The sequence below is a fragment of the Musca domestica genome, unplaced genomic scaffold (assembly GCF_030504385.1).
Source record: "Musca domestica strain aabys unplaced genomic scaffold, Musca_domestica.polishedcontigs.V.1.1 6, whole genome shotgun sequence".
Classification (NCBI taxonomy): domain Eukaryota; kingdom Metazoa; phylum Arthropoda; class Insecta; order Diptera; family Muscidae; genus Musca; species Musca domestica.
This window is the reverse complement of record NW_026712363.1, coordinates 21,252,586-21,271,375: the sequence shown is the minus strand read 5'-3', so window position 1 is coordinate 21,271,375 and position 18,790 is coordinate 21,252,586. Positions and strand designations below refer to the sequence as shown.

General features: G+C 37.5%; 1 protein-coding gene across 1 annotated transcript in view; it reads left to right on the top strand.

The window, feature by feature from the left end:
- LOC101900285 (uncharacterized) overlaps positions 1–18,790 on the top strand; it is a 510,960-nt gene that overhangs the window by 460,980 nt on the left and 31,190 nt on the right. The window contains exon 14 of the mRNA XM_059129113.1: positions 8,398–8,720. Within this exon, the coding sequence (XP_058985096.1) occupies positions 8,398–8,720 (323 nt within the window). The remainder of the gene's footprint in view (positions 1–8,397; positions 8,721–18,790) is intronic.

Genomic DNA, 18,790 nt, shown 5'->3' with positions numbered 1-18,790 from the left:
ACCAGGCCAGGACAACAACAACAACAATGTTCAATTTGAAGATATATATCCAGTATCCAACAATTCCATGTTCATTTGATTCAATGTCTGTAAATTATGTCCCACATTCAGGTTGGAGCACAGTAGATTTGGTGGGCCAACATAAAATTTAAAAATAAAAAATGAAGAACATAGAAGAACTCAATGGTCTAATTATGGAAGGCCTTAAAGGCCTCCATATAGGATAACGTAAAGTCTATTTAGAGAAACCTTCCAAATCATTCCAACGACGACTTCTTACCAAAATGTCAAAGATCCTCCTATAGAGGAATTCAAAGGTCTTAAATAGAGGACCTCAAGGATTTTCTAACAAGAACATTAAAGGTCTTATATGGAGGACCTCAAGGATCTTCTAACAAGAACCTCAAATATCTTTCATAGAGGACTTTAAAGGTCTTCTACAGAGGACCTCAAAGGTCTCCTATAGAGGACCTCAACGGTCTTCTGTAGAAAACCTCAACGTTGAGGTATTCCTCAACGGTCTTCTATAAAGGACCTAAAAGGACTTCTAAGGAGGACCTCATAAGACTTCTATATAGGACATCAAAGGTCTTTTATGGAGGACCTGAACGCTCTTCTATAGAGAACATCAAAGGTCTTCTGTAGAATCTCAAAAGTCTTCCATAGAGGATAGAGAACATCTAAGTTCTTCTATAGAGGATCTCAAAGATCTTCTATAGGAAACCACAACGGTCTTCTATAGAGGACCTCAACAGATATAGAGGACTTCAGATATCTTCCACAGATGACCTCAACGGTCTTTTATAGAGGATCTTCTATAGAGGACACCAAAGGCCTTTTATGGAGGACCTCTTGGCATTCCTATAGAGGACCCTAATGGTTCTGCTATAGCAGACCCCTCTTATAGAAGACTAGAAAGGCCTTTCTACAGAAGACCTCAAAAATCTTCCTATAGAACACATCAAGAGGCCCATATACTTTCCTATTGAAGGCCTCAAAGATCTTCCTTTAAAGGACCTTAAATGTGTTCCTATAAGACAGCTCAAAGTTTTCCCATAGAAGACCACGAAGGTCTTACCACAGAAGGCTTCAAAGTTCTTCTTAGAGAGGATCTTCCTAAAGAGGACATAAAAGTTTAGCGTATTGCGGTTTCATGACACCATGGACATACTCAAAGTTTTTATTGTAAAAGATCTCATAGGCCTTTCTTTTTCCAACCCAAAAGGGTCCTCTTCAAAGCTACTCTTTTGCCTAAAAACCTCCTCAAAAAAACTACTTTAGTTTGAAACTAGTCTCTTTCGACTCGGCATTTGACCTCTGCATGGTTAAATATATACTCTTCAAAACACTGTCTGTAGTTGGATGGTAGATCTTTAGCCTGAGGTTACAGTCATATGTTGTTCTACATTCAAGTCCATTTCACTTGTGTGCACACACTCATACCTCTCACCCTCTCTCCCCATCTCTCTCTCTCTCTCTCTCTCTCACGTTGTAAGTGTGTGCGTGTTTAAGTGAATGTGTTCTGAGGAAAATTGTGTCCCTTTTGCGGCCACTCATCTGCTGGTTTGCTAACTGTCCATGCGTGTTTATGTCGCCCTAAACCATTCATTGTCAGTCCGTTTTTTGGCTATGTTTCGTTTTTCCTCTCGGTCTCGCTCTCTGTCTCTCTCAGGGTTTCACTTTGACAGTTCCAAGACCCAGTTACCAAAATAAACCAGCAATGATAGCAACACAAAGACTGCCCCCCAAACATTCAAGCAACACCAAATGAAGCTGGAAAAAAAGTATGTTTCAACGTCATGAGTTCATGTTTTTCCTCATAATAAACGAGTGCGAGTGTGTGCGTGTTTTCCCTCATATGCTGACCAGAGGCGTCTTGTTGTGAATAGCCATCAGAATATCTCTAAGGGATAACACTAATCTCAAATGACATGACAACTGTATCCATATTTAAAATGTCTGTGTTCGATGTTTTGTTTTCATTTTTTCCCATTTTTTTCTGATTTAAAACATAAGTTGATATGAACGAGTGTGTGTGTGTACTCACACATATGTGTGGAAGTGTCATTTAATATAGTGACAAAAAATGTTTAATATATTAGGATTAAAAAAATTAAAGTTAATTACCCTGAGCGCTCAATCAAGTGAGTCGCTGTGGATTGAGGAAATTTATGTGTTTTTAAATAGACATATAAATAAGGAAAATAGCAAAAAAAACGTAACGAGAGATTTGCATGAATGATGACAATTACGTTAGTAGAATCTACTAAAGCATGTTATAATGGCTTCGCACGAAAATTTGGAAAATGGGGGAACTTTCGCACCTATTTAGGTTACTTTGCCATGTAAACTTTTAAAACGCCGATATAAATAACAGTATCTAGATTAAACTCCAACCACCGGCGACATCGACTGGAGATTACAGTAAACATTTACAAATTACAACAAGTAACATTTGGAACGAATTTGGCAATTCTCAAAAATAATAAAATCCGTTAAGAATCCTGTTAAAATCTTAAAAAAAAAAAATCGGTGAATAATGTAGCTAAAATCATCAAAATACCAAATATCTGGAGGTACCGTTATATGGGGTCTATACGAAGACGTGACAATTTTCTGCCTTAGGCTGCAGTATCCATTACGAACTTCAAATACCAAATTTGAAAGAATCCCGTTGAATAATGTCGCTAAAATCAATAAAGAACCGAATATCCGGAGGTACCGTTATATGGGGGCTATACCAAAACGTGGACATACATGGCCCATTACCAAAAGTCCTGCAGACATAATTTACATTTGAGTAAAATTTTATCAATCTACTTTAATTCGTTCGGAAGCTAGAGTGATTTCCATAGGCGGATAGACGGACGGACATCGCTAAATCGACTTAACTCCATTCTAATTAGTGGGCCTTAATCGAACACAGGAGAGGACAGACCTTTTAAGAATCCAAAATGTCAAGTTTCACCTGATTTGATTGGAAATTATGACAGTAACCTTCAAAATACTGAAAATCGGGATGTACCGTTTTGTTGGGCAGATATCAAGTAGTGGAGCAGAATCAAACATTTTTGCACGGAGAGAAAAGACCTACCGAAAATTCCAGTTGTTAAGTTTCAACACAATCAAAATACGGCAAATTGGGAGGTACCGTTTTAAGGAGGCTATACCAATTAGTAGACTTGTAGCGAATAAATTTATTGCAAGGAGAGAACATATCTACCAAAAACTCCAAAAATTTAAAGTTTTAGATTATTTGGATGGAAATTGTGGCAGAAACCTTAAAAATATGAACAATTAAAAAAGCCAGGCCGAACCTTGAATACCCTCCACCATTGGAAATGAATTTGTCAATTTTCAAAAAATAAAAACCGTTAAAAATATGACGACCTGCATGGCAACTTTGATCATAATATTCAAATGCGAAACTTGAAAAAAAATGGTGGAAAATGTAGCTAAAATCATCGAAATACCGGATATAGGGAGGTACCATTATAAGGGGCCATACCAAAAGGTAGACCTGGGGCTGGATTCTTGTTCTATGAAAATATGAAATGAAAAATATTTTCTTTATAAAATTTTTCATGTGACATTTCTTTCCTTTATAAAAGTTTTCATTTCACATTTTCATAGAACAAGAATTGAGGCCCTGCACAGACAATTTTCCGTCATAGACTATAGTATACATGACGAACTTCAAATAGCAAATTTGAAACAATTCCGGTGAATAATGTCGCTAAAATTACCAAAATACCGGGTATAGGGAGGTACCGTTATATGAGGGCTATACGAAGACGTAGACCTAAACTGACAATTTTTTGTCACAGACTGTATCATCCATTACGAACTTCACATAACAAATTTGAAACAATTCCGCTGAATAATGTCGCTAAATCATCGAAACACCGAAATTCGGGAGGTACCGTTATATGGCAGATATATGAAAACGTGGACCTACATGGCCCAGTTACGAACTTAACCCGTCTACTGGAAAAATAAACAAAAAAAAATTAGCCTTCTATCTCAATTCGTTCGATAGATAGCGTGATTACAGCAGACGGACGTCGTTAAATCGACTTAGAATTATATGCTGATCATGAGTATATACACTTCATGGGTCTACGACGAATATTTATATTTAAATATACCCTCCTATGCCCTGCATGCATGCCATTGAGCCAAATTTCAAACAGACAGACGGACATAGCTTAATCGCCTTATAATTTTGTTCTGATCAGGAATATGTACTCTTTTTTATGTCTTCGTCGAATATTTCGAAGTGTTGCAAGCAGAATGACCAATTTAATATATCCTCCATTGTATGGTGGAGGTTATAATTATTGGCTTGTTTACACATAACATTTTTATATAATAAAAATATTTCTTTATTTTCAAAATTATTGTCCGCAGACTCATAAATTGCTTAGTCTTTAATAAGGTTTTAAAACCAAGAAATAGACACAACAGACGGTTAAAAAACAAATACATTGTCTATTATTGGATCTGTTTCTTGTTTACAAAACATCGTTAAAATGAGCAATTTATGTGTCTGTGAAAAACAATTTTGTAAATAAAGAAATATTATCATTATTACGTATGATTTTTATAGCCTACTTTAAGGCGCTTCAGATATTTTTAAACACTTAAACATATTGAGTATGATATAAATTGGGATATATTATTAGTATGTAATGTAATTCTTTTAGATGTATTTTATGTCTACAAAATAGTGATTAAAAGTATGCTATAAAAATGCTAAATACTCGTATAACATATTTAATGTCACTTTGCATTTTGTCTACGCAGGTTGAGGTCTTATTATAGCCCATATACAACGGTACCTCCCATTTTGATGATTTGATGAATTCTTTCAAACTTCGTATTTGAAATTTCTTATAAAAAATTGTAACTGCAGGTCCAGTTCTTCGTATAGCTCCCATATATCGGTACTTCCTTATATTCGGTATTTTGATGAGTTCAGCGACATTATTCACCGCAATTGTTTCAAATTTCGTATTTGAAGTTCGTAATTGGTACTACATCCTGTGACAGAAAATTGTATATGTAGGTCCAAGTCTTCGTATAACCCCTCCCCATATTCGGTATTTTGATGATTTTAGCGACATCGTTCACCGGAACTGTTTCAAATTCGTAATTGGTACTACAGCCTGTGACAGAAAATAGCTTACACAGGTTCAGGTCTTCGTATAGCTGCTATATATCAGTATCTCCCCATATATTCTGTGTTTTAATGATTTTAGCGACATCGGAATTGTTTCAAGTATCGTATTTGAATATTGTAATGGCCTTTGACAAATTTTCCTATGCAGGTCGACGTATTCGTATATACCCCAATATAAAGATAACTTCTTATGCTCGGTATTTCTAAGATTTTAAAATAATGTTTAACAGATTTTTTAATTTTATTCATTTAATTATTTATTTAGATTTATTTTTTATTTTTATTTTATTTATTTATCCTAATTATTATTACTTTTTTTTTAAATTTCCAAACTCTTTCCAAATGGTGAAAGGAATTTAAAGATTGGAAAGGCCGAAATTACTGCTTTTTATACCCTACACCACAAAGTGGTAAGGGTAGTATGTCTTTGTTCATTTGTTAGTAACATGGAGAAGGAAGCGAGTTAGAGCCACAGTTACTTTTGAGGATCTTCATAGAATCACTTTCTGAGTCAATTTAGTCCGTCAGTCTGTCCATGTGTTTTTGTGAACAAAATTCAGGTCGTATTTATTATCCGTTTGAGATGAAATTTTTCAAACAATATTTATTTGGCCCAAGGACGAACCCTCTTGAAATTGGTGAGAATCGGTTAAAAATTTAGATATAGCTCCCATATATATCTTCAACCGATTACGGGATAATTGTGTACCAAATGGCCAATATCAGTCCGAATGACCTGAATTTTAGCACATCTACAAGCAAGTACATCAAATTTCAAATCGGTCCAAATATATGTTCCATTCGATTTGGGGTTTTATATCACTAACATGTGTAATATGCACTCCACAACACCACATCAACTTATGGAGCTTGTGTCAAATTTTATCGAGATCGGATCAGTGTAGGATATAGCTAACATTTATATACAGGGTGAGATAAAGAAACTGCAAAAAAAAAACTCAAACGCCATAATTTTTACTTTTTTTTAAATTTTATTGAATGAAAGCAAAAAATTTCGGAAATGGCATTAAACTTTAGAATAAGTTTAGATTTGTTTGAATTTGTCACCTTTCAACGGACAATTAAACCGTCACACGCAGCCAGAATGCGGTATTTCGACCCATTTCCGGTGAAGCGCTTGCTTGAGGTGATCGACATTTTGATTTTTTTTAGTGCCAACTTTGCTTTCCAAAATACTCCAGACACAATAATCCAACGGATTGGTATCCGGATATTTTGGTGTCCATTGTGCGCTGGAAATGAAACGAGGAACCTCATTTTGTAACCATTCTTGGGTAGCACGGCTGAGTGCGATGCTGCTGAGAATGTCCAAGGTGCCCAAGGCTTTAATACACCCTCCAGAATATTTTCGCGACAATATTCGGCATTTATTCTGATGCCACGGTTGATTAATACGAGCGGAGAGTGACCATAGGCTGTTATGGAGCATACACCATCACCATGCTCGGCGCTTGAGTTCTGATGGCCAACCGAGGGTGCACATTTTCAGCTGACCTCTTTGGCAAGTAAACACGATCATTTTGTTTGTTTACAAACTGTTGGACAACGAATGTTGTCTCTCGGAGAAAACCAAATTCAGTAGTTCACCACTTTCGGTCAAGCGTAGCAACTCTTTAGCTATTTTGAGTCTATTTTCTTTCTGTTGCGGTGTAAATTCCTGCACTTTTTGGAATGTCAATGGCTATACGCCGAGCTTATATATTTGCCGAATGAAATATTGCGATATGTTCAGCTCACGAGCCATTTTTTTGCCACTGCGACGCGGGTTTCGATCAAGTCGCTTCTTTACTTTTCAAACCATTTCTGCTGATGTTGATGCTGTTTTCTCCCGTCCACTACCAGTATCACGGCAACGAGCGATGGTACGAGACACAAAGATTTATTCACATTTAAATACTGGAGTGCTTTAACGATAGCCACTTGTGGTTTTCCAGCCAAATATAAAGAAATAACACTACCACGCTTGAATTCCATCACGATTAACTTTTTTCTGGAAAATTATCACGATAATGCTTCTGTATGCTTGTAAACAATATATAATTTTAAAAGCTGTCGGACGAGTGGCTTAGAAATGACAGCAGTCTGAAATTGGTTGCAGTTTTTTCATCTCTCCCTGTATATGTTTCATCCGATTTGGGTTTTAAGTCCCTCACATGCGAAATATGCACTCCACAACAGTTATATTTCATTCCGGATATCAGATTCAGCTCAAAAATACCTCTATTTAGAGATCTGTTCAGGTTTTTATGTAGTTTCGATTTACCATATGTGTAATATCAGACCAAAATGGATAAATTTTTTTTTATTCAACCTTTTTTTAATATAATGCTTATCGAAGTGATCTACCTCACATAAATTCCCAAAATAAAGATTTTTTTTTGTTTCGGGAGCTGTACTAAATATGCATAGGGGTGTAGGGTATCACACAGTCGGCCCGCCCGACTTTGAACCTTTCCTCACTGGTTTATATTGTATAGAATTTATCTTAAGTTTGAAAATTAAAAACCCCTAAAAGTATGCATTAAAATTCTAAATACAAAATGAGAAAACATCATTTTACACATGACTCCAATATAATTCAAAAAATGACCTTAAGGGGTATTCCATCCATCGACTCTTTGAAAAATTATAAAACAAAAAAATTAAATTTAAATAAATCTTTGATGTAATCAAGCATCGAATAACATCCCCAACCATAACATAACATAAAATCACAATTTTATCCAATTCAAATTTTCAAAGGAATGAATTTTCATTTGCTGCAAAAAAAATTAAATTAAAAAGAAAAAAGCTTGGAATATTCTTATTAAAAAAGATTTCTCGGTACACAAAAATAATATTTTCCAATGAAAATTCAATTCAGCAACAGCAAGAATCAAAGTGCAAATTCTTCATACAAAGCACTGGTACATGTTGCAATGGGGGGTTGTATGAGGCAACCTACCCACAACCAATATAAATTGGAAATGTTATTACAATATTTCCAAAGTAGTTGTGAATACGGACCCTCCCAAACAAATTGATTGTGATGCCTTGTGTTATTATTAAATATGATTCAAATGAAATATTTTTGGAAAATTGATTATATTTCCTTTTTTTTTTGAGTTTCCATTAGACTTTGCCCAATTTTTTTGTTATTGCCCATTGCAATCCATGTGCCTGAATAATTATTCATTTCTTGTATTCTTTTGCAGGCCGGTCAGTTTGGTATTGGAGCCCATATTAAAGGAACCCGGAGATATTGCCTTCACTTGGCTGGAGATTTATCGTACGAAAAATGCATTATTACAACAATTTGATTTGCAAAGCAATACAACAACCACCAGTACTGTGGGCGGCAGTGGTGGTGCTGGTGGTTCGTCAGGAGGCACCGGCACTGGTGGTGGTGTGATTACCACAACAGGCACCAGTGGCAATGATACGCTAAGTGATTTTGGATTCTATCCAAAAGAGTCAGACTGTGAATATAAATGTCCTGAAATTGATGCATGTATATCTGCCACATTGTGGTGTGATGGTAAGTCCGAAAGCAGAATTTCGTAAATGATTTTAAATTTTAATAAGCATTTTAAAAGAGGGTTTGGTAGTTGGTTATGGAAATTATTGTTAGGGAAATAAGTAAAATTTTGAACCAAAACTAACTAAGAAGTATTAAACCTAAGAAGTATTAAGCCTTGAAAACTAAGAAGTATTAAACCTTGAAGCCAGAGCTTTTCATTGTCATTGGCTACAACACAATTTTCAGCTGCTGTTAATAGAACCACTTGGAATCCCATTTTCCTGTACTTGGAATATTTTGTGTGTTTATATTTTCTATAGCTCTCAAAGTAACAACTACCTGACTTATACCCTCAGCCATATGGCTAGAGAGGGTATATATCATTTGATACAGGGTTGCCCATATTCGACGGACCCATCTGGCAGCGCCATAACTTTTGACAGAGATGTCACATCGCTTAATGACATACCGCGTTTGAAGCGTCAGTGAAAATGACCATGCTGTTACTATCAATCAGGAGCGTTATCGCGACATGATGACCAATTTTGTGATGCCAATTATACGTCGAAGGCGTATGAGGCAGTTCTGGTTTCAACAAGACGGCGCTCCACCGCACACAAGTCGCATAACAAAACATGGGTCCGTCGAATATGGGCAACCCTGTACACCATAAAATGTGCCTCACCAAAATAATGGTTTTAGACCCCTGGTCTCATTGGACAAAATCCGTTTTAGGACATTTGGAGTCGATCTAGTGTTGTCCGTCCGTCTGTCTGGCTGGTGCGCACGATAACTTTCGAAGGGAGTATCCGATTTGGCCCACAATTGATACATCGCAATATTATTATCAAACTTTAATCGAGTTCTCAGATGCGTAGTATCGGTCCACTCTTTCTCGTATCTCCCCCATGAAAGATCGAAATTTTCAAAGAAAATATTTACTGCAGAGAGAGAGAGAAAAAGGGTCATCCCATTGTCCTGCAACTTTGCAAATCCTACGATTTGCATCAAGTGCGAAAATGTACAATATCTGTCCATTCCATAAAGTACCTCCCCCACAAAAGGTCAACATTTTAAATAACCATAACGATTATAAAATCAGAAATAAGCATCCGGTTTCCTTAATATTTCACACATCCCATTATTTCTACTAACACAAGATCTGCTGTGAAGATGGGAAATATCGGCCCACTCCTTCTGATACCTCACCCACAATGGATCAAAATATTTAATATCCATGAAGCCCAAAAAAACGCAAATTTAACATCCGATGCCATACCATGTCTAGTACATCTCAATACGAAATGGACAATATTGGCCCAATCATTCGGAAACTACTCCATAGAGGGCTGAGGGTAAATACTATCGGCAAAGCCGACTGCTGCTTTTTAAATTGTTTTACTTACATTTTAATGCCGTCTCCTTCCTCCTCTCTGTGAAAGATGTCCCATCTCTTCACGCCCAAAGTCTTATTTTGTGTGGCAAAGATTCGAGCATACGCTCCGTTTCTAAGTTGAAGCCAAGTTCCTTCAAAGAGATTTTATCTTACCGATAATTCAATTTAGGGCGGCAATTTTTGCATGTGCGGCAAGTTTAAAGAACATTTTGCAGAACATACCGCCTTCCAATATGTAGTCAAAAATTTTATTGTTGACCATTTCCTCTACGGTTTCTAGGTTTTCTTTGGGTAAATTGCTGGAACCTTTATTGGTACCGATCAATGCGTAGTGCACTTCGTCCCTATAATATTTTTGGCATTATATGGTTTTTTTTTTTTACCCATTTCCTCGGTCCGCTTCCTCTTCTGCCGGTTCCGGTATTTCTTCTCAGAATCCCCAGGCTTAACAGTCTATTTCATGGCCAGGTTCACATTTCCAATGTTGGGAATATGTTCGTCCCCCTCGGTCGAAAGATGCCTTTGACAATCTCCATTTCGAGGTCCTTGACTGGGTTTATCCCAGAGCATCTGATGGTGTGAAGCTCTTTCATTTTTTGCCGACTTTGTAATGCTCTGCCCCTCAATAGACCTGATCCTCTTCCCCGTCTCCAGGGAATATTCTTAGACATTTTCTTCTATTCTTCTGAGTCTGAGGCGCTACCAGTCATTGAAGGCGCTGTCGAGCGTAGGCTTCCCTGGAGTTTCCCAGACTCCTTGCCTATATTGTTGACCAAGGGCTGTGTACTTGTAGCAATACCTTCGACCACAGATGCTAAGGCACACATATCTACGCTAGATCAATGTGTAGTGCATTTCGCCCCTATAATGTTTTTGGTTCACCTTTTCAATGTTGGGAATGTTGCCCCAGAGCATCTGAAGGTGTGAAGCTCTTTCCTTTTTCGCCCAGATGCCAAGGCACACATATCTACGCGAGAATTTCGCTCACGATCGTCAAATAACGTCGAAGTGTGACTCGTGGCTGGATCACAAACTACCGTCGGTATGGGTTATTCAGGCCCTGCACCGTTACTTTATTATTTTTTGCCTCTTTAATTTTAATTTCGTTTTTTTTTTTTTTGTCCGCGGGGAATCCGAGGATCCCCAGAGATCACATTATTCCGCTCCATTAGTTTATAAAAAGACGTCCTGGTTACAAAAAACAATTTTCACTACACTCTATATAAAATATGGGGAACGCAAAAAACAAATTGTTTAACAGACAAAACAACCAAACGTGCTGACCGACCGACCCACAACCAGGTCAACTCGACCAGGCAATTAACCGTAATGTGAAAACCTCAAATGGGTCAGCTCAGAATTCAAATAACAAAACGTTGGAAAATAAGTCCATAAATGAACTAATGTAACAACGCTCTTAATTGGAATATTTTTTTTGCCAGCATAAAGAGGAACAGAGAAAAGATGCAATTTCTGTAGATTTTTTCAAGTTCCAAAGAAAAAGTGATGAAAAAATAACCAGCACAAACGCCAATTGCAGCATCGTTCTGCTTGACATAGCAACTCACAAAAATTATAAACGAAATTTGATTTCACAAGAAATGTTGGCGAAATTATTCGTATGGTGAATAGCAGGAAAATATATATGAATTCATGCTCACATACAAACTTTATAAAACGGGAAATTAGTGTCGCTATGTTGGTCTAGGATGAATATTTATTTTACCAACAAGACTCACCTTGGCTCAGAATGCAAATATCTATGGATGATGGATCTTTTTCATTATAAAAACCATAAAATTCATGGCATATGCAAAGAACTCAATAGAGAGCTCAGGGTAGCCTGGTTTTTCTAAAAGTCAATTTATATATCTTGTCATTTTAAAGATACAGGATGAGATAAAAACCAGTAAGGAAAGCTCAAAAGTCGGGCGGGGCCGACTATATGATACCCTACACCACTATGCATATTTAGTAGAGCTCTCGTAAAAAGGTTTATACAGGGCATTTCAGAGCTCTATGAGATATTTGGTACAAAATCAAAATCTATCTAATTCTATAGCTATCTCTGAACCGGGTTTCTCCAAATTTTACCTATTAGCTTCTAGACTGAATTCGGTCTTATGTACGAAAATTCAGGTGATTTGGGCTGATATTGACCATTTAGTGCACATTTAACCCGAAATCGGATGAAGATATATATGGGAGCTATATCCAAATCTGAACCGATTTCGATAAAATTACAAACAGCTATTTCTGGGCTGTATCTTATATCTGGTACCAAATATCATTCTTGTGGAGTGCATATTACGAATGTGAGAAGCTTAAACACCAAATCGGATAAAACATATATATGGGAGCTATAGCTGTTTCTGAACCGATTTTCTCCAAATTTGTTGTATTTGCTTTAAGGCTAATCTCGGTCACATGTGCCAAAATTCGGGCCATTTGGGCTGATATTGGCCATTTGGTGGTCAATTAACCCGAAATCGGATGAAGATATATATGGGAGCTATAGCCAAATCTGAACCGATTTCGATAAAATTTAAAACAGCTGTTTCTGTGCTCCACCTAATACCTGGTACCAAATATCACGGTTGTGGAGTGAATATTACGAATGTATGGGACTAAAACACTAAATCGGATGAAACATATATATGGTTGCTATATCTATATCTGAACCGATTTTCACTAAATTTGATATACTTGCTTCTAGGCTGAATTTGGTCCGATGTACTAAAATTCAGTCCATTTGGACTTATATCGGCCATTTGGTGCACAATTAACCCGAAATCGGATGAAGATATATATGGGAGCTATATCCAAATCTGAACCGATTTCGATAAAATTACAAACAGCTATTTCTGGGCTGTATCTTATATCTGGTACCAAATATCATTCTTGTGGAGTGCATATTACGAATGTGAGAGGCTTAAACACCAAATCGGATAAAACATATATATGGGAGCTATAGCTGTCTCTGAACCGATTTTCTCCAAATTTGTTGTATTTGCTTTAAGGCTAATCTCGGTCACATATGCCAAAATTCGGGCCATTTGGGCTGATATTGGCCATTTGGTGGTCAATTAACCCGAAATCGGATGAAGATATATATGGGAGCTATATCCAAATCTGAACCGATTTCGATAAAATTTAAAACAGCTATTTCTGTGCTCCATCTAATACCTGGTACCAAATATAACGGTTGTGGAGTGCATAGTAGGAATGTGAGGGACTTCAAGATCAAATCGGATGAAAGATATACATGGGAGCTATAGCTATATCTGAACCGATTTTCTCCAAATTTGATATACTTGCTTCTAGGCCGAACTCGGTTGGGTGTGCCAAAATTCAGGTAATTTGGACTGATAGTGGACATTTGGTGCACATTTAACCCGAAATCGGATGAAGATATATATGGGAGCTATATCTAAATTTGATCCGATTCTCACCAAATTCAATAGGGTTCGTTCTTGGGCCAAAAAAATATTGTTTGGAAAATTTCATCTCAATCGGATAATAAATGCGACCTGCATTTTGTTCACAAGAATACATGGACGGACGGACGGACAGACGGACTGACATGCATAAATCGACTCAGAAAGTGATTCTATGAAGGTTCTCAAAAGTAACTATGGGTCTATCTCGTTTCCTTCTCCATGTTACAAACAAATGCACAAAGACATAATACCCTTACCACTATGTGGTGTAAGGTATAAAAACTGCAACAAAGTCAAACGCCATAATTTTTACATTTTTTTAATTTTATTAAATGAAAGCAAAAAATTTCGGAAACAGCATCAAATTATAGAATAAGTTTAGATTTGTTCGAATTGGTCACCATTGGTACGAATTATGGCCTTCAAACGGCCAATGAAACCGTCACACGCTGCCCGAATGTTGATCTGTGGTATTTCGGCCCATACCCGGCGAAGCACTTTTTTGAGGTGATCGACACTTTAGTTTTTTGTAGTGCCAACCTTGCTTTCCAAAATACTCCAGACACAACGGATTGCAATCCGGAGATTTTGGTGGCCATTGTGCGCTGGAAATGAAGGGAGGAACCTCATTTTATAACCATTCTTGGGTGGAGCGTGCTATGGTGCTGACTCCTGTTAAAGGCTTTAATACAACCTCCAAAATATTTTCGCGATAATATTCGGCATTTATTCTGATGCCACGGTCGATTAATACGAACGGAGAGCGACCATCGGCTATTATGGCTGCCCACACCATCACCATGGCCGTTTGGCGTTTGAGTTCTGGTGGCCAACCGAAGATGCACATTCTCAGCTAACCTCTTTGGCAAGTAAACACGATCATGTTTTCTCATCGGAGAATACCAAATTCGGTAGTTCACCACTTTCGGCCAAGCGAAGCAACTCTTTAGCTCTTTTGAGTCTATTTTCTTTCTGTTGCAGTGTAAGTTCTTGTACTTTTGGGAATTTCAATGGCTTTATCGCGAACTCATTTTTCAATATTTCAATATGAATGGTTTCGTTTAAGTCGCTTCTTTACTTTTCAAACCATTTCTTCCTGGATGTCGCTGGGCGCTACCAGTATCAAGGTAACAAGCGATGCTACGAGACACAAAAGATTTATTCACATTTATGGCCGACGCTTGAGTTCTAGTGGCCAACCCGAGGTGCACATTTTCAGCTGACCTCTTTGGCATATAAACATGTTCATTTTGTTTGTTTATAAACTGCTGGACAACGAATTTTTTCTCATCCGAGAAAACTAAATTCGGCAGTTCACCACTTTCGGCCAAGCAAAGCAACTCTTTAGCTCTTTTGAGTCTATTTTCTTTCTGTTGCGGTTTGAGTTCTTGCACTATTGGGAATTTCAATGGCTTTACCCCAAGCACATTTTTCAATATTTGCCGAATGGAATATGGCCATTTTTCGGTCACTGCAACGCGGGTTTCGATCAAATCGCTTCTTTACTTTTCGAACCATTTCTGCCGATGTTGCTGTTGTCTTCCGTCCACTTCCTTGACGTGGCTGGGCTACGCTACCAGTATCACGGTAACGAGCGATGGTAGGAGACACAAACGATTTTTTCACATTTAAATGCAGGAGTGCTCTAACTATAGCCACTTCTGGTTTTCCAGTCAAATATAAAGAAATCACACTATCACGCTTGAATTCCATCACGCATAACACTTTTGCTGGAAATTTCCCACCAAAATGCTTTTGTACGCTTGTAAACAATATAATGAGCTGTCACTGGAATAATTTTAACAGCTGCCGGACAAGTGGCTTAGAAATGACAGCAGCATGAAGTTCGTTGCAGTTTTGGAGCACAGTTTTAGGCGCTGACAACATGGAAGAAATATAATAGCCGCTTTACCTTTCCGCTGTTATCATGATCTATTTATGGTCAACTTTGACTTTTAATTATCTAAAATTCCTCTTTCACTCTTCCAATGTGCAATACTTTAAAAAACATATTTCAAGGTATAAAAAGTGAAATCACTCTTCACTACTACTCCGACAAAGTCAAAGTACCTCAAAATTATAAAACAGGTATACATATCAACATTCCCACAACCACACACGCACACATACATATCGCCCCTGCCCAGGTTATCTTTATTTATCCTGGGGACGATATGCCCGAAATAAATTATTAAATGCTCTGTAAATTTTTGTACACAACGAAGTAGCACGTCCACAGTGGCCCATTACGAGAAAACAAAGTTGATTTAACCTAAATTCGAGCAGAACAACGTTGTTAAGTAACCTCCCCACCAACACAAAGAAAAAAAATTGGTGATCAGCGACCGCAACGACGTCGAAAGCTTAAAAAATGAAATCAAATAAAAAACGAGGAAAAATCTATGGAAATGCATTTTGGACCTTTTAAGTCACACAGCAACCAACAAATGCAAATGGCAGATGACGAAATATCAGTTGCCAAAATGGGAACAAATGAAATTGTTATGTGCGACATGACAATTAAAATTTTTGTGCAAATATTGGCAAATTGTGACCCATTGGGAGCAGCAGACGAGCATTTAATTTGGTATTTGGAAGCAAATTTGTTCATTGATCCACGACTGTTTTCTTAGATAAAATGTTTCTTAAAATAGAACAAAAACAATTTGAAACAACAGAGTTATTCAGTGAAGGATTTTAAAAATTTCAGGATTAAAGTCCATAGCTGGGATCTTGAAACATTGATTGTAGGCGAGGTGCAAGCTGGGATTTTAAGATATGTGTCAATCGGCAGGCCTCTAAAATACTCGCTCGATTTAATTCAAAGAGTAAAACTCACTAGAATTCTGCTCGAATTTTTCGGTGTATGTGTATTTTCTACGCAAGATCACCCTTTTTACTCTTCTTACCACTCTCCCCGCTTCTTAACTCATTTTCACGCCCTTTCATTTTATAAAAATAGAACCATTTTTATAAGCCTCCGATATTAAACCCCAACAAGTGTACCTGACAAGTGTATCAGACTACAGAGATAAACTCACTGTTCTCCTGGAAAAATGCTACTAAAAGCATAAACAATCAATAACAGCAATATTTCAAGTGATAACCCACAATGAAAAGTCAAAAGTCGAGCAGAACCGACTATATGATACCCTACACCACTATGCATATATTTTAGAGCTTCCGTAACAAAAGAATTTATATTGGGATTTTATGTGAAGTAGATCACACCAACTATTGACTTTATCTGAATGAGTACGAAGGCTTTAGAGCAGTTATAATTAGGTTTCAGAGGGAACTAATATATGGGAGGCATATCCAATTCGGAATCGATTTTCACCAAATTTGACAGAGGCATTTTTACGTTTTATACCAAATCACATTGCCATAGAGTGCATGATATCACCTCCAGATGGATTATATTTAAAAATTCATATCGGAGCCGAGTTCCACAAAATGGTAACTTACGTCACAAAATTCAGTCCATTTGGGCTGATATTAGTCATAAAATGCACAATAAACTTGAAATTGGATAAAGATATATACATGGGAGCTACATCCAAATCTGAACCGATCTCGGTACAATTTGGCAGGGGTATTTCTGAGCTCTATAAGATATCAGGTGCCAAATATCACTGTTGTGGAGTTCATATTACGAATTTGAGGACTTACAGATCAAATCTGATGAAACATATGTATAAGAGCTATAGCTATACTTGAACAGATTTTCACAAAATTTAAAAAAAATAAAATGAAATCGGATAAAGATATATGACTCGTGAACTGAACATATCGTTATATTCCATTCCGGAAATATTGAAAAATAAGCTCGGGATAAAGCCATTGAAATTTCAAAAAGTGCAAAAACTTACACCGCAACGGAAAGAAAATAGACTCAAAAGAGCTAAAGTGTTACTTTGCTTGGCCGAAAGTGGTGAACTGCCGAATTTGGTTTTCTCAAAAAAGAAATCATTCGTTGTACAGAAGTTTGTAAATAAACAAAATAATCGTGTTCACTTGCCAAAGAGGTCTGTTGAAAATGTACACCTTCGGTTGACCACCAGAACTCAAGCGCCAGCCATGGTGATGGTGTGGGCCGCCATAACAGTCGATGGTCGCTCTCCGCTCGTATTAATCGACCGTGGCATCAGAATAAATGCCGAATATTATAGCGAAAATATTCTAGAGGGTGTATTAAACATATTGGCCGCAGACCTTGGACATTTCAACAGGACTCAGCACGCGCCACCCAAGAATGGTTACAAAATGAGGTGCCTCGCATCATTTCCAGCGCAAAGTGGTCACCAAAATCTCCGGATACCAATCCGTTGGGCTATTGTGTCTGGAGTATTTTGGAAAGCAAGTTTGACAGTAAACAAGTAAAAAAAAAACATTAAGTTCGGCCGGGCCAAACTTTTAATACCCTCCACCTTAGGGAAAAAACATTAGAAGAAATGTGGCAAAACCCATCAAAATACCGAATATCGGGAGGTACCGTTTTTTTGGGGCTATATCAAATCATGGACCCATGCATGCAATGTTTCGCCGCCGAAGCTGGAACCCATTACGACCAACAAATACCAATTTTCAGGCAAATCCGTGAAACAAGGTTGCAAAAATCATCAAATTACCGGCAGGTACCGTTATATGGGGCTATACCACAACGTGGACCTATACATGCAATGTTTTGCCACACGAACTAGGACCCATTATGACCCACAAATACCAATTTTTAGACAAATCAGTGAAAAAATGTGGCAAAAACCATCAAAATACCGAATATCGGGAGGTACTGTTATATGGGGCTATACAAAATCATGGACCCATACATGCAATGTTTCGCCACCGGAGCTGGAACCCATTATGACCGACGAATGCCAATTTTCAGGCAAATCCGTGAAACAAGGTTGCAAAAATCATCAAATTACCGGCAGGTACCGTTATATGGGGCTATACCACAACGTGGACCTGTACATGCAATGTTTTGCCACGCGCTCAGGGACCCGTTATGACCTACAAATACCAATTTCCAGACAAATCCGTGAAAAAATGTGGCATAAATCATCAAAATACCGAATATCGGGAGGTACCGTTATATGGGGACTATACCAGAACGTGGACCGATATATCTCATTTTCAATACCAATCATCCTAGACACAATGCAAATAGCTCTGCTGTGGGCTGTATCGAGATTTCAACAGACAGACGGACATCGTTAAATCGACTTAGAATTTTATGCTGATTAGGAATA